Here is a 15028-nt window from a genome sequence, read left to right as displayed (position 1 = left end):
CAAGTCCACCCCCAATCCCTGTGCCTTCTGGTGAATTACTACAAATGATGTGCCACCTTGTGAAGTTTATTTCCTTACTAAACTGACTAGAGTTCAGGTAGTATTTTATTAATCATTCTTTGTAACATCTAAAAGAAAGGATTTCAAATGGTTTATGAAGGCTGGGCAGTTGGTTATCAGTCCTTCCTGTCACACTCAACTTTTGTGCAAATATTGAGCTAATAAACATAAAATGCCTTGGACTGCCTTTGTCAACTTGTACAAATTTCTATCCACATTCTAGAAGAATGAAGGGTATTAGATGGTAAAGCCATTAACAAATTGTATAGGTCCCATAATGGCAAGGGGTCTTGAGTAATAAACACTTACAGACATGGGTGATCTGGACCGGAATCTGCAAGGCTGCCACGGGGCTTGGAGACATGGCTGTGCTGTCTTCCAAGCGGGCGACTCTGATCTGGACATGCTGTACACTGGAATTGGAATTACTGTTTGGAACTCCAGATCCTGATTTACTCTCCAAAAGCGTTGGGTTGTTTTTTTGGTTCTCATGTAACTGTTTAAGACCTTTTATTAAGACTGAAGGGAGATGGGTAGACAAAAAGAACATTGATTCTCCGACAGACCACCATCTAAGCAGCAAGGGAGGTGGGGGTAAGGAGGGAAAGTATTTGGAATAAATAATTGTATACTGCATGTGAGATCTCAGCAAAATAGTAATAAAAATATTTTAAGGCTACAACCTGTCTGGAAATTTGTGGAAACACTATCCATCACAAGAAATTAAAAAAATTCATAGTATTATTCTTGTCAACCAAGATGCATTAGAAAAAACACAAAACCCTGTGTGGAACATGAAAATAAGACCTCTTCAATGTCCTAAGGCTTCAGGATAAAATTCTTATTACTTAAGAAGAATATTGTTAATGCAACGTAGCTTATTTTCTTTTCAAAACGAATAGTGTACGCCCTCCAACCCCCTCCAGGACTCAAGGACACTTAACTCACACCTCCAGAGTAGCAGCTCATCTTTAGCAAACAGTACTCTGCAACCACCTTGAATTCTTGTACAGGAAAGCAAAATCTACACTTGTCACCCTCCACTAGTCATGATAAACTCCATAAGCCCTTTCAGGTGATAGTAAAATCTGGGTGGGTTCATGTCACATTAGTATTCACTCACTCTTCTGGGTTTAACACCTGATTTATAAATTTATAACTATGTGTTAAAAAAAATATATATTTTCATCAAGCCAGAGTTCTTCAGAATATAATTTTCCTTTGGAAAAATGGGAAGTTGGAGAACTATACCAAGGGGAATGAATTTGATGACCTTAATTAAACAGACTGTACGACTTAGATGCACACCCTATGTGCAAAGCAGGCAATGAAGAGCCAAACGTGCTCTGCCTCATTTTAAGCAAACCCAAGTTAATATCTCTAGATTTAGATAACAAACGAATTACAATTTAGTCTTTGTACTATAAAACCACTAAGGAATTTCTCTAAATGACAAACCCAGTTAAGATATTTGAAATTATTCAACACATAAAAGTTGATTTAAACCTGTTTTCAAAAATACATCTTTGTACACAATATCTAAAATCAATTTCTTCTTCACAGTTTATATGAGAACAAGAATGTATGTCAATTGTGTATATTTTCATCTCAGCTGCTTTAAGAATTACAAATCACATCAACTCTTCTCAAGGGAAGAAAAGACAGTTGCCCCCCAAAATAGGGCAGAGGTTTAAATGAAGTTCTGCCATGATTCAGATCTCTAGCTGAGGCAAAGAACTTCTAACCTCTAAGTAAGTCCTGAGGAATAAAAATGGTAAGACTTGGGAAGGACTTAAGAATCAAATAATACATTACCAGGAAACGAAACATCCTTATGATTTGCAATTTGCCTTTTGATGGTCCACCATTTACTTCGAAGCCACTGTGGTGAACGGACACTGCTCCATCCCTCTGCTAACAGATCCCAGTTTATGTCATTTTCATCAGCTACATCAAGCTCTGCTATCCTACAGGTTAAAACAACCATTTGTTACATGTTATTTATTTCTCTGTAAGAAACCTCCTCTGACTACACGTGATGGCAATGGCAATAAAGGGAATGTCAACTTATGTTGGAGATGCTTTGTTAAGGTGTATGGGAAGGAAGGGATTCCAGGAGTGCACACTGCTTCCAGAGCTGAGAGCTATGAAATCCCACCAGCAAGAGCCTTTTGTTAATGGTGCAACTGATGGGCCCGAGTGTAAATGGTGACAACAAGATGAAACACTGTAAAGGAAAGGGAGTAGCTAAAGGTTACTAGAACAGGATAAGAGCAGGTTTAGTTGTATAGTGTTCTGCAATGTTTTATAGTGTGTTAGAGCAAGTTATTTCCTACATCTGAGCTTTTCCGTTTCTATACTAAAAATGTTTAGAAATGAGCTATTTGTAGACGACTATTTACAAAAAGTGTATTAAAAACAAAACCCCAAATAAAATGTTGAAAAAAACAAAAACAATGCTCCAGCAACAACCAAAACATTAACAACCATTATAATAGCACAACTAAATTTTGGGGTATGAACAGTCTACTTGTTTTCTAGCTTCAACTGTCATGATGATTTTGATTTTCAGGAGGGAGTAGCTTCTATTACTTCAAGGTCTCAAACGTTTTCTTGCTGGTATTTTTGCCCATTTGGGTCACTGATTCTTAATGGTTAAAACGACTAATTTAAAAAAGAAGCTTAGGATTATCTCCTAGCTATGTTTGGATACGTGTGAAATGGAAGTATCTGATTCGGCCCAGTATGAAGGTGTGGGGTAACTGTAGTTGAACCCCCTTCTTGGCAATCCAAACAGCCCAAGAGTGAAGGGCATGGAGACTGAACAGCCCTCTTCCCCTTGACACGGTCTCCCTCTGCTAGGAGTGAGGCACATTGCTGGGACGGTGGCAAGCTGCAGGGCCACCGCCTGTGCCATACCTGTTCTGTGGATAGAGAGGACTTCAGTCTCTACGCCTTCAATCTGCTACTTTGCACGAGCACTAAATCCACTAAAAAGGAACACAAAACAAAAAAAGCTCAATATGAAATACATAGGATCTGAAGGATCCTCTATGGATCCTTTCTCTATGGAAAGGATGCTTTTCAGACATTAGGCATCTAGGGAGACCCAAAGAGGAAAATCCATCAAGATACCTAGAGCCATTAAGCAGCTTTTGTTATTAAAAGATCTAGGACACGAACCTGAGGATGAGATTGATTTCATCTTCCTTGGTCCATTCAGTACCTCCACTTTGTTTCCAGTTCAGGTAGTTGAGCCATTTAGAGCGACACTGCTTTTCTGAGCGGGTCCCCACTCGTTCTGCCACAGCTGCCCAAGACACGCCCTGTGTCACTATGTCACCGGGCTCAGTGCTTGTCAATTCATGAACCACCTCTGCAAGTCTCTTTTCCTCTTCTTCTGTCCACTTCCCTAAAAGAAGGAAATCATCTAGACTACTACTGCTACTTTTTTTTTTTTTTCCAAATCAGATTCAGCCCTGTATTTCCAAGGACTGATGGGAAGTACACAGTAACACCCAAAGTATTTCTGAATGACCCGGGGGTGGGAAACTGCACACATCTACTAAGACCGTTGTTTTACTAGCCTATACTAGCCCAGTAAGGTTCTTGGTATCAAAGAAAATACAGAGTCTTGTAGAAAACAATGACCGACTCTTAAAGGAAAGAAAAACTAACCAATATATACCTAGAAAGAATTCTGTACTGTCAAGTTGCATTAATTGTAAGTAGGAAGAGCTTCACGAATGGCATGATGGACAAAGAAACACACAATTTTTACTTAGTATCACCTAAGATTCCTGCTCTGCAGAAATGTAGTAAGCCAACAGAGATCCTTCATTACAGTAATGAATGGTGTAACTCCTATGGGCTTCCGCCCATTTTAGTAAAAATGAAAACTAGGTTTACATGATTTCCTTTCCCCCCATCCCAACTCCAAGAAACTGTGATAAAAGAGAAGTCTGAGACTGGCACTCACACATGATTTTACTCAAGGCTTTCCTGAAGCCATAAACCAGTAATAATACCAAATGATTCTCTTTGGTCTTTTCTTAAGGATCAAGCAGAAAAACGGGAAAAGAAGAGAAACTTTTTACCCCTCCCACTTCTGTTTCCATTTTGTTATTAGTAACTAAAAATATCTAGAAAATTTCAAAAGTGCCACTATGCCTGCTTCAGGGATTCCATTCATTCAACAAATATTTACTGAACATCTATTATGTGCTAGGCATAGTTCTGGATACCACATACTCAAGGCAAAATCCTGCTCTCCTACTTTAGCATGAGTGTCTCATAGTGTGGTACAAAAAAAGAGAAGTCATGATCAGAAATACTATGTAGCAACATGAAAAGCAAACAGGCGAATCAATCCCTCAGACTGGCAATCAGGAAATGGCAGTGTTTTTCCATTATTATGCTAACAAAAGGGGTTCTGCTCTCAGAATGTCTTACATAAAACGCTAGGGTCCCATCCTAAATCTAAAGCTCCTATTCCAGCTTCATTCATTAAGCTGTCATTCACAGAATAACAAGAGTTAGTGGAATTTCTGTTCTCACTGTCTTGCAGGTCATAGTGCTGGTGGAATGGTTACTCAGAAAATATTCCTAATTCCACTTTAGCAGGATAGGGAGGTGAAAACAGAAAATATATACACTGAAAGCTTAACTTGATAACTGTTTTTTTTTTTTTTAATTCAAAGAATGAGCAGAGTGTGGATCCTTCAGAGAATTTTGGGGCTAAAAGGGAACAATGAGATCATTCTAACCTCTTTCTTTTTTACAGAGGAAACTGAGGCTCAGAAAGATTGAGTGAGAGTTAGTGGCAAAGCCTAAATACTGTTGTTGATCACAAAGGTTAGGTTTAACAGTGTCATCTGTTAAAAGTTAAAAAGGCATTTGTGGTCTGGGGGTTGAAACAAAAGTCGCAAGTTTTTTTCTATGGAAAAATATACTTATTTGTTTGAAATAAGCAAAAGAGAGCCACACCTTTGGAATATAACTTCTTAAGTTGTGATCTGCCTGAACTAAAGTGTTTTATAAACCTGAGTTGATAAGCTTGTTAACGTAAGCTCCACAGTTAGATGGGCTTAAATTAAAACAAACTCCTGTATGTAAGCCTTAATGATAAATACTTTCACAACCGGAGCAGTTATGAGTTGCTACAAAAAGGAAACATGGTACATACCTAAAACGACTGAAAAGTGAGATGTGTCCCTGTGAACAGTGTCATCTCACACAAAAGAAAACTGAAGGATTACTTAGGTCTATAAAGCTTGATGAAAAAGCAAGACTAGAAAATAAAATCTGAATTAAAATTGTGGTAGGGTCCCCTCCCTAAGGAAAGAAAAGGAAAAAAAAAACCCTCAAGGCAACCTTGCTATTTGCTTACTTGACAACATCCCTCAAGACCTTGTAAAATGAGACCACTTAACATCAGACCACATGTTTGTGTGTTACCATATATGGGAGACGAAGTAAAAAAATACATAGAAAACTACACCACGTGGCGTTCGGGGCTCAGTTCTTTGGGTACGAACCCAACTGAGTGGTGCCAGCAGGAATAAAGTTGCTTCCTGGAAAGAAAAGCCTTGGTGTTATGACTCTCTGTGCAAGAATCCTGCTACATTACTGGGGGGCTCGTCTGGGATTCAGACAGTGCATTTCCACCTCCTTTGCCACCGGGGCTGCAAACCTCCGGGTGCCGGGAGAGGCAGCCTCACCTGGTGCCAGCAGGCCGCTTGATCCACAGGAGACCAGCCCTCCTGGCACACCGGGGCAACAACCCCCGTAGGTGCTCATGGAACCCAAGAGGCCCAGGAACCGGCTCGGGGATGCCCATCAGCCTTCTAAGAACCCAGGTTCGTTTTGGCAGACCTGCCCGTAAGAGGCAGAAGGGGAGCCTGATCACCTCCCAGAGGTGCACTAGTAGTTCCACAAGGGACGAGGAACAAAGCTGCAACACTAAGGTGTTGGTGCTGGGCAGCATGTTGGAGTCGCCGTGTGACTGTGTATGGGGACTTGTGTCTCCTTCATTTCCTTGGTCAACGACTACAATTCGAGCCAAATGTCTCTGGTTATTCTACCTCAGAACGGGGACTTGAGGGAATATTCCCAAGCAGCTGCCGAAACTCCTTTTGTTTCAGGGAAATTCCCTGTCTTCTCAGGACTGACATGGACTGTCTCGTTCCACTGGTGGCAAACAAAACAAAAGAAACCTGGAGTCTGCTCCTCTGTCTGAGCTGCCAAGATTTAAAACTGGGAATTCTCTTCTCTGCCTTCCGCTGGCACCTGTCTCTTCTGTCTTCCCTTCCCCACTCCTGTTTCTGCACCACCTGGGGGGCGGCTGGCACAACTGGCTCCTCAATGCCTCAGGCACCATCAGCTCCTCCTCCCACCCTAGATGTCCAGGAACAAAGACCACCGATGTCAGATTTCCCCACCAACGTTGCAGGTAAAAATTAACCAAGGGGAACAAATTGTCTTACGTGGACTCAAGTAAAACGTATTCAGTGTTTAAGCTAATTTAAGTTTGTTGGTTTGAGATAGATGTTTATTAACATTAAAAAAAACTTTTATTCTACCTTGATTTGCTGAGGGTCAAATAAGCTCATGTTATCTCTGTTCCAATTTGTTAACAAAAGGATGACTTAAAGTGACAGTTAATTTTGTCGGTCTCTTAAGTTTTCATGGGTAATTGTTAAGATAGCTTTCAGTCTTTGGTAACCTAAAACGTTAATGTTTTACTTGCATGATAAACTAAGATTGAATTCATTGGATATCTAACAAGATAAGAGGCTAAAGCACTAATTACTAGATGTAGGTTTGTGCTTCTGACTTGTGGCAAAAAACCCAAAAAACCTAAGGATCTTTAGAACTGGTGAAAACATGCTTTGTGCTTAATGGATTTATAAGCTTGCCATCTAAAAAAAAATTCTGATGTAACAGAGAGTTCACAATTGGTTACTAGTTTTCACTGGAGACTAAGGTTTCTAAGAGTTAAATTCCTGCTACAAAGTGAATGACAAATTTCTTCCCAGGACAGAAGACAGGGCATATGTGAAAGGCCAGGAAGCGCCAATGGAGACCAGAGAAGCCAGCGGGGGCGCTCACAGTACCTGTGTTGCAAGTATCCTTCATCAGTCGGCACCGATCTTTGACGGAAGACGCGCTTCTTCCTAGCGCCGCCCCTATTGTTGCCCAGTCATTGCCATGCTTTATCCGGAGCCTAAAACAAGAGTCTGCCAATCAGCATTTGGTTCAACTGTTTTCTCCCTTTTAATTTCATCATTTATTCTTCATTCTTCTTCTTCCCATTTGAGTGGTTTGGAAGTTGTGGGCAGCAATACTTTGAGAGCCAAAGTTTGAAAGTGTGGCCTTTTTTTGGGGTCCACAGTTGTCTGTGGGTGAAAAAAAAACAGGCAGCAATTGCCTTTTTCCTGGGTCAGAGAAGAAATAAGTAACTTGGATATGTGTTCAAAAAAGACCAAATTTCCCCTCAGGTTACTGACAATCTCCCAGGCAATCCCCAGATTGTTCCCTTTTGAGTACTCCTAACAAGCTCTTCTCAGTCATCTGAAAAAGTTTCACAAGGTGCTATCATTATAACAAGGACCAGCCTTCAATTTTCACCATGATCCATACAATCCATTTACCCATACTTTATGGTCCTGCTCAACGAAGCAAAATTATTTTTCCTGTGAAATAGCCTTTATAAGGTAGAGTCCGCCCAGATATTAAGTAAAACATTTGCTAAGTCATCATTTTAAACACAGAGTAGCACAACCCTGGTTTTAATTCCGTATGTAGGTTCCTGAGGTCCAGTCTTCAGGCCACCAAGAATGGCCATCTAGTCTCTTCTGTAACCCTTATCAGTGGTCTGCCACACATTTCATTCGGCAGCTCACAACAGGAGACTAAATTTATGGGCATTTATGGGCATACTCTGCACGTATGGATCTGAAAAGTTCTTTTTTACGGTCTCATGCTTAACAGCAGGATTAAATATACCAGTCTACTAAAACTCTCTTGACATTTTCAAAATAAAAGTTTTAAACACAAAGATATTTTTTTAGAAAGGTAAAACCCAACTATCAGAATTAATGAAAAGGAAAAAAATTGTTAAACTTACTCCTTGAGCTTTTCAATTTCTTCAGGTGTATATCTAGAAATTTAAACAAATTTTTAAAAAGATGAATTAAAACAAAGAATGCTAAACAACCTTGATAAAAATCAGATTTTCACTTAGGGAGCCAAATGGTAAGTCACTTAGCATAATGATAATATTTTTAAAGTGACTAATTTCAAGGCAAATGACTGAAAATTAAAACTAATGCTTCTATTTTTTTTGCAAAAAAAAAAACTTTTAGCTGTAACAAAAGTAATTAATGTATATTTTTCTCTAGGAAAATTCAACATTTAAAACATATTTGCTCCTATTCTGTTTAACTTTCCCTTTATTTCAAAACTGGTTTCAGGTCCTCTGATAGTTATTCCGAAAGACTTATGCATGACATTATAAACCAGAGCCAAGATGCAAATCTATGGTGAATTCTCACAAGGCACTGAAAAATTTAAAATTCTCTTCATTTCCACTACCCATGCATGGACATCTGCCATACTCTTGCTTTAATGTAAAGGCTCTTTTTCTTTAGTTGGGCAAGTACTCAAAACAGCCATTGCAATTTCTTTTTAAAAGCAGTATCTAATAAGCTGTCCTATGACTACCTAAAATTTCCAAAGAGAAATTATAAATATGTTAGTAACACTATATAATCATTGAGTTGAAAAAAAGATGCCTTCCCATAAATGTTGCCTATAACAGAAATCCATGCATTGTATTCAGAAATTTAGTTATTTTTCCACTCTGGTTTTATTAAAAAAAAAAAAAGTCACTAACCTAGGAAATGCTATACTATAAAAAAAAAAAATTGAATAAGAACAATGTTACTGATGAATTGAGGTTTTTCCACACTCCTAAATCTTTAACCACTATAATACATTTTATTATAATGTTACTTTATTACAAAGCAGAGTTTGATGCATGAAGACAGCTAAGTCTAAAATCTGACATATATAAGGGGATTTAGATTCTAGTTTCTAGGAGCCCTTGTTAAAATGAGGTTTCCATATTTATAACATGGAAATGGAGAGAAAAAATATTAACACAACAAACTAATCATAGCTGTCTCCAATTAAAGTTTTAATCATAACTATACTTTAAAAAATGAAAGCTCCTTAAGGTATTTCCCCTAATTACATGAAAACATGCAGCATTACAAGTTTTCATACTTTCCCACATGGTTTCTGTCATCATACATGCGAAGCACTCTTCTATAAACTGCAAACAAAGGCCGGTTCAGACCCCATGCTATAGTCCTGTAGAAATCTTTTCTTTCGTCTTTTGACATCTCAAAGATGATTTCTGTAGCATCTTTTATTCCGCGTGCCTAAATGGGTTACATTTCTTTGATTTAGGGATTTCTGATAAAATGCATATGGATATACTATGCTTTTTAAAAGTTGTTTCTTTTATGTTCAAGATCACCAATGGCATTTAGAAAAATAATGCATTGTTAATTCATTAATAAGTCAAATATAAACTTTAGAATGTTTCAAGAGATAATAAAGTGATACTTTAATGTTCCAAAAAGAAACTGTATAAAATTCAGTAAAGTTGTGTCAACCCCTTTTAAAACAGAAAAATATTAAAATCTAAAGTAGAAAATCATAACAAAATTAATGGAATGAGGAATCAAGTAACAGAAATGACAAGCAATGCTAAAAAATGCTTCTTTCAAAAGATCCATTAAGACTAATAAAATATGAAAAGATAAACTTACAGCAAAACTAAAAGACAAAACCATACTGGAAATGAAAAACATGGGGCCTAAATAGAAATGCTACAGAGTAGAGAATTAAACATTATGAAAATTCTATGGCAATAAATTTGAAAACTTACATAAAATGAACAAACTCCTAGAAAAATTAAACTTACCAAAATAGACTCAGGAAGAGAAAGAAAATCTAGACCATCAAGAATATTTAATAAGTTATTAATAATTTTCTCACAATAGAAACACCAGGCCCACATGGCTTTATAGGTAAATCCTGCCAAACAATCAAGATAATTCTGATTTTTAAACTATTCTAGGGTATAGAAAAACAGGCGGGACACTTCTTCATTCTCTTTTATTAGGCTGACATAACCTCAATAACAAAACCAGACAAGGACAGTTTCAGAAAAGATTTTTCAGGTAAGCTCATTCATTAACATAGATCCTCTAAGTCCTTAAAGTATTTTAGCACAATGAACTCAACAATGTATAAAAAGGTTAATAATCAATGCAAAAAGTGAGCTTATTCCAGGAATACAAATTTGTGTTAATTTCAGAAAAAATTAGTTATTAATTATAAGATTTATGGAAAAAATATAAATATAAATATCAAGTTTGGTTTTGCTGACAATTTGATAAAAGAAAATATTTAGCAAGGCTGCCGCTTACGAAGTCAATATATAAAGTCATTTATTTGCGTTTCTATAGAAAGTTCCTAACAAAGTTTACAAGTTCTCATTTACAGTAACATCAAAATTAAAAGCAATAGGACTAAATCTTAGGCAAGTTACCCAAGTCCTTCATGGAGGAAAACAAACTATCAAAAGGCATTAAAGAGGAATTCACTACAATGGAGGGCTATACGATGTTCTCAGTAGCAAGATGAAATACTATAAAGATGTGAATTCCCCTCAAACTGATGCACAGATTCAATGCAGCCCCCCAACAAATCCCAACAGTTTCCATTCTCTGCAACCTGATTCTAAATTTATAAAGGAAGAGCAAAGAGCCAAAACTAGCCAAGACATTCATAAAGAGACTTGTCCCACATTTATCTATACTTGTGCAGGTATCAACAAACAGAACCTGGGAACATATTAGAAAACCTAGAAACAAATGTGTGGAAACTAGATCTGGGACAGAATGGACATTGTACATTGGGAAAAGACTGATATTCCATAATGATGCCAGGACAACTGCCATCCATACAAAATAAAACAAAAAACCCCAACAACAGTGAAATCCTATCTCACAGCTATGGGAAAAAAAATCAGTATGAAAGGCAAAACTAAAACTTTTATGTCCTTGACGCAGAGGAGGAGTACCTTAAACAACCATGCAAAATATAAAGGTAAAAATGATTATTTTTATATTGAAAATTAAGAATCTTTTTTCATCATATGACCCCTAGGGAGAAGGAAATGCTAGGCCACTGAATTGGGACAAGATATCTACAATACAAATAAACAAAAAAACCATTAGTAACCAGCATACATTAAGAATGTCTAGGGGCACTTGGGTGGCTCAGTCAGTCAAGCATCCCACTCTTGATTTTGGCTCAGGCCATGATCTCAGGGCTTGGGGAGATGGAGCCCCACATCAGGCTATGCGCTGAGAGCACGGAGCCTGTTTAGGATTGTATTTCTTTTCTTTGTCCCTCGCATATGCGTGCTCGCTTGCTCGCTCTAAATAAATAAATAAATAGTCTAGAAAATGAAAAAGAACCCTATGGAAAAACTGACAGAAAATACAAATAGGAATTTCAAAAAGGAAACACTAGAAATGGCCACTAAGCATATATAAAAGCATGTAATCAGAGAAATACAAATTAAATCCATAATAAAATACCACTCACACCCATCAGATTTTTACATATTAATAGCAAAAAACCTAAAAAGACCCTAAATGACCACTGACTGCACCTGGGTAGGTATTTATCCTAGCATAATGAAATACAGCTAAAAAAATCAACAGGGAATGGATCACAAAATCACAACAAACAACAGAAATCAGTTAACACTCAGGATAAATCTATTTACATAAATTTCAAAAAGAAGTAAAATTATACTGATATGCATTATATACATTCTTTTGAATATGTAAAATTTCAGAGTAAGTCTCTAAATTTTTTAAAATTAATTTTCTTTTTTAAGTAATCTTTACACCCAACATGCACTTCAAACTCACGACTACAAGAGCAAAAGAGTGACACACTCTACTGACTGAGCCAGCCAGGAACCCCAAGTTTCTAAATTCTAGAATCGAAATTTTTCTTATGCAGTTTCAATTATGCAAATAATTAGGTCTAATATTTATAAGCCTAAATATATGAAAGGCAATGTGTTGCAGGATGACCATACATACAGTGAGATGGAAAGATTTTCTTTTTCTTCTGCTGTTTTTTTTTTCCAAACTATTTGACAGTTACTTTCATTTATCTGACATCTAATTAATTGGTTTAAAAATGGCACCACAATGTTCTTAAACAGCAGCACATACTAAAAACCATGGTCAAATATCAAACAAATTATCTTTTCCCAAGATCAGTACATCTTTGTGGACATTTCCTATCTCTGCCAATCCATTCATTATTCTCCTAGTTATCCAAAAATAAAACATTCTGAAGTTATTCCAACCCCTCATTTTCCCTCTTCCCCAACATCCAGTCACCAGGTTTCCTTAGAGATTACCTGCTTATCTGCCCTTTCCCTGAAAATTCTTCTCCCACCACCATAAAGTCTTTACTACTCTCATCTGGTCAACTGAAATGGTCATCTAAAAGCTCTCAAATTTCAGTCACATTCCCACCCTTTAATCCCTGGAAACCATCTACTCCAATCCCCTAGACAAGAAACCACCTTAATTCCCAAAGTTCAATGTTGTTACTGTTCGTCATTGCCTTATTTAAACCTGCAACATTTTTTCCAGGTTTTTCCATTTTAACTAAAGTGTATGTGACCAGTGGACAACTTTAATACACTTCTAGATACATTTTCAATGGTCACTGCACTTGTGTTTCTCTTAAAAACAAACAAACAAAAAACCCCAAAAAACTAGTTTGCTAGGAATAATCTTTACCCATTAACAAAGAAATGAAGTGTTTCACTCTTTACAGTTCATAAAGCTTAGCTTGGGAAGAGTACAGCTTAAAATTAAGCTTTACAACGTGGATATTCTAGGCAGCAAATGTATTTATAATAGTGAAAAATAATATAAACCACCTAAGGATCAAACAATAGAATGGTTAAATAAATACTGTACTCCTCCCATTCCCAAACAGTGCTAATGGTCTATATTTCAAACATGCACTAACTTCTTTACAGGAATGGTCAGCAAATCTCTGGAAACATTTCCGTGAGAAGAGCACAGATCTACTCCACCAATTCCTCACTTAACTAAGTTACCAGTTTTTCTCATTTTCCTATAGGAAAGAGTTCTAATTTTTTGGACTGGATTTCAAAGTCAAGTTTCCAGAGGCTAATTAACTCAGTTCAAGTTAAAAGGGCTAATTCAACGTGCTCTGGGTTTCATTTGATTCCTTGGTACTCAGCATTTACTCATGCTGTTCCCTCCAGCCCTATTCCAGTCTAAGTTCTATTTCTTAAAGATTCTGCTCAAATCCTTGATCTTCCAAGTATTTTCCCTAACTGTCCCAAACCCTAAAAATACACTCTTCCTTCTCTGATTTCATGCAGAATTTATCACTCACATGGTACAAAGCCTTGTGTTGGTCTTCACCTGCTTTCAACACTCCCAAATGAACTGCTGGCTTTTCAAACACCAGTACCTTGTGTTATAGGAATTCCTATCTCCAGTGCCTCAAAAATACTGTGTTCGAGAGACATTTACTGAAGAGGATGACTTAGCTAACATATAAGCCTCAACAGGAAAATGAACTAAATTATCCATTTTTTTAAAAAAGGGAGGACTGGGGCGCCTGGGTGGCGCAGTTGGTTAAGCGTCCGACTTCAGCCAGGTCACGATCTCGCGGTCCGTGAGTTCGAGCCCCGCGTCAGGCTCTGGGCTGATGGCTCAGAGCCTGGAGCCTGTTTCCGATTCTGTGTCTCCCTCTCTCTCTGCCCCTCCCCCGTTCATGCTCTGTCTCTCGCTGTCCCAAAAATAAATAAACGTTGAAAAAAAAAAGATACTTTAAAAAAGGGAGGACTGTCATGTCAGAAATTCACTCAAAGAAGATGTGTATCTTAAGCTTTAGACAATACAAGCTTAAACTCTTAATTATTAGGTTGCTTGAAAAGACAGGGCTTTAGGGTTTTGAGAAGCTGTGAGGATTTTGTCTAAACTTTTGGTATCAACTAAAGCAGTAAAACTATTTTAAACTAAGAATTCCAAATTTGTTTAAAAACATACCATAATCATACACCTTACAATTATTAAGCCAAGACACATATTAGCCAATCATCCATTATAAAAATTACTGAAAAGCTCCTAATAAGTACATACAATATGATGCTTTGATAATTTTTGCAACTGGAAATGAAAAAATTAGTGAAACAAAAATATGCCATAAGATACCTTTAGATAGCGTTCAATATTGTTCATCAAAATATCAATTTCCTCCTTAGACCACATCCCCTGTTTCCATTTATGTCCTTTAAAGGAAAACAAATAATATTATAGAAAATGTTATCCTTCAAGATGGATAAAACACTAAAGATTTGCTTTGTGATTAAATAAATTATCTGTGTGAATAAAAGGCAGCTAATTTCTCCTTCATCTGAAATCTGAAAGATCTCCATGTAGTTGCTTTTGTAACCTCTGGTTTTTAAAACAGAATACATTCAATCTTACTAAATAAAGACAGTAAGAAGTAAAAGGAAAAAAAATTATTACTTTCTATCAGTTATATTTCTTATTCAATAATAAAAGCCTGCTAAAAAAAGGCATGAGAATTATAAAAGCCAAATCATGCTCCAAACTTTCTGAAAAATTTATCCAATGCAAAAAATAAATTTTATGGGCAAAAGAATGTGCACAAAAGATTCTAGGACAAGGTAAACATAATCCAATGGATACCAAGTGAATAATACATTCTTAATGAGTATTTACTATACAGTGGTTGAAAACAATCAATTTACTTACTTTTGCTTCCTTTTCTTATTTCAGAGTGGCATATC

The 15028-nt window shown here is 36.9% G+C and overlaps 1 protein-coding gene across 5 annotated transcripts in view; it reads right to left on the bottom strand.

Annotated features, from left to right (window-relative positions):
* DMTF1 (cyclin D binding myb like transcription factor 1) overlaps positions 1 to 15028 on the bottom strand; it is a 45442-nt gene that overhangs the window by 8191 nt on the left and 22223 nt on the right. For all 5 annotated transcript variants that reach the window (XM_030307871.1, XM_030307870.1, XM_030307872.1 and 2 more), the window contains 7 exons: positions 14427 to 14503; positions 9349 to 9506; positions 8189 to 8221; positions 7176 to 7285; positions 3244 to 3472; positions 1876 to 2027; positions 370 to 579 (listed from right to left, as the gene is read on the bottom strand). In XM_030307871.1, coding sequence (XP_030163731.1) covers positions 370 to 579; positions 1876 to 2027; positions 3244 to 3472; positions 7176 to 7285; positions 8189 to 8221; positions 9349 to 9506; positions 14427 to 14503 — 969 coding nt within the window. The remainder of the gene's footprint in view (positions 1 to 369; positions 580 to 1875; positions 2028 to 3243; positions 3473 to 7175; positions 7286 to 8188; positions 8222 to 9348; positions 9507 to 14426; positions 14504 to 15028) is intronic.

This window comes from Lynx canadensis, chromosome A2 (assembly GCF_007474595.2).
Source record: "Lynx canadensis isolate LIC74 chromosome A2, mLynCan4.pri.v2, whole genome shotgun sequence".
In the NCBI taxonomy this organism is placed as follows: Eukaryota; Metazoa; Chordata; class Mammalia; order Carnivora; family Felidae; genus Lynx; species Lynx canadensis.
This window is presented reverse-complemented; position numbering and strand designations above follow the sequence as displayed.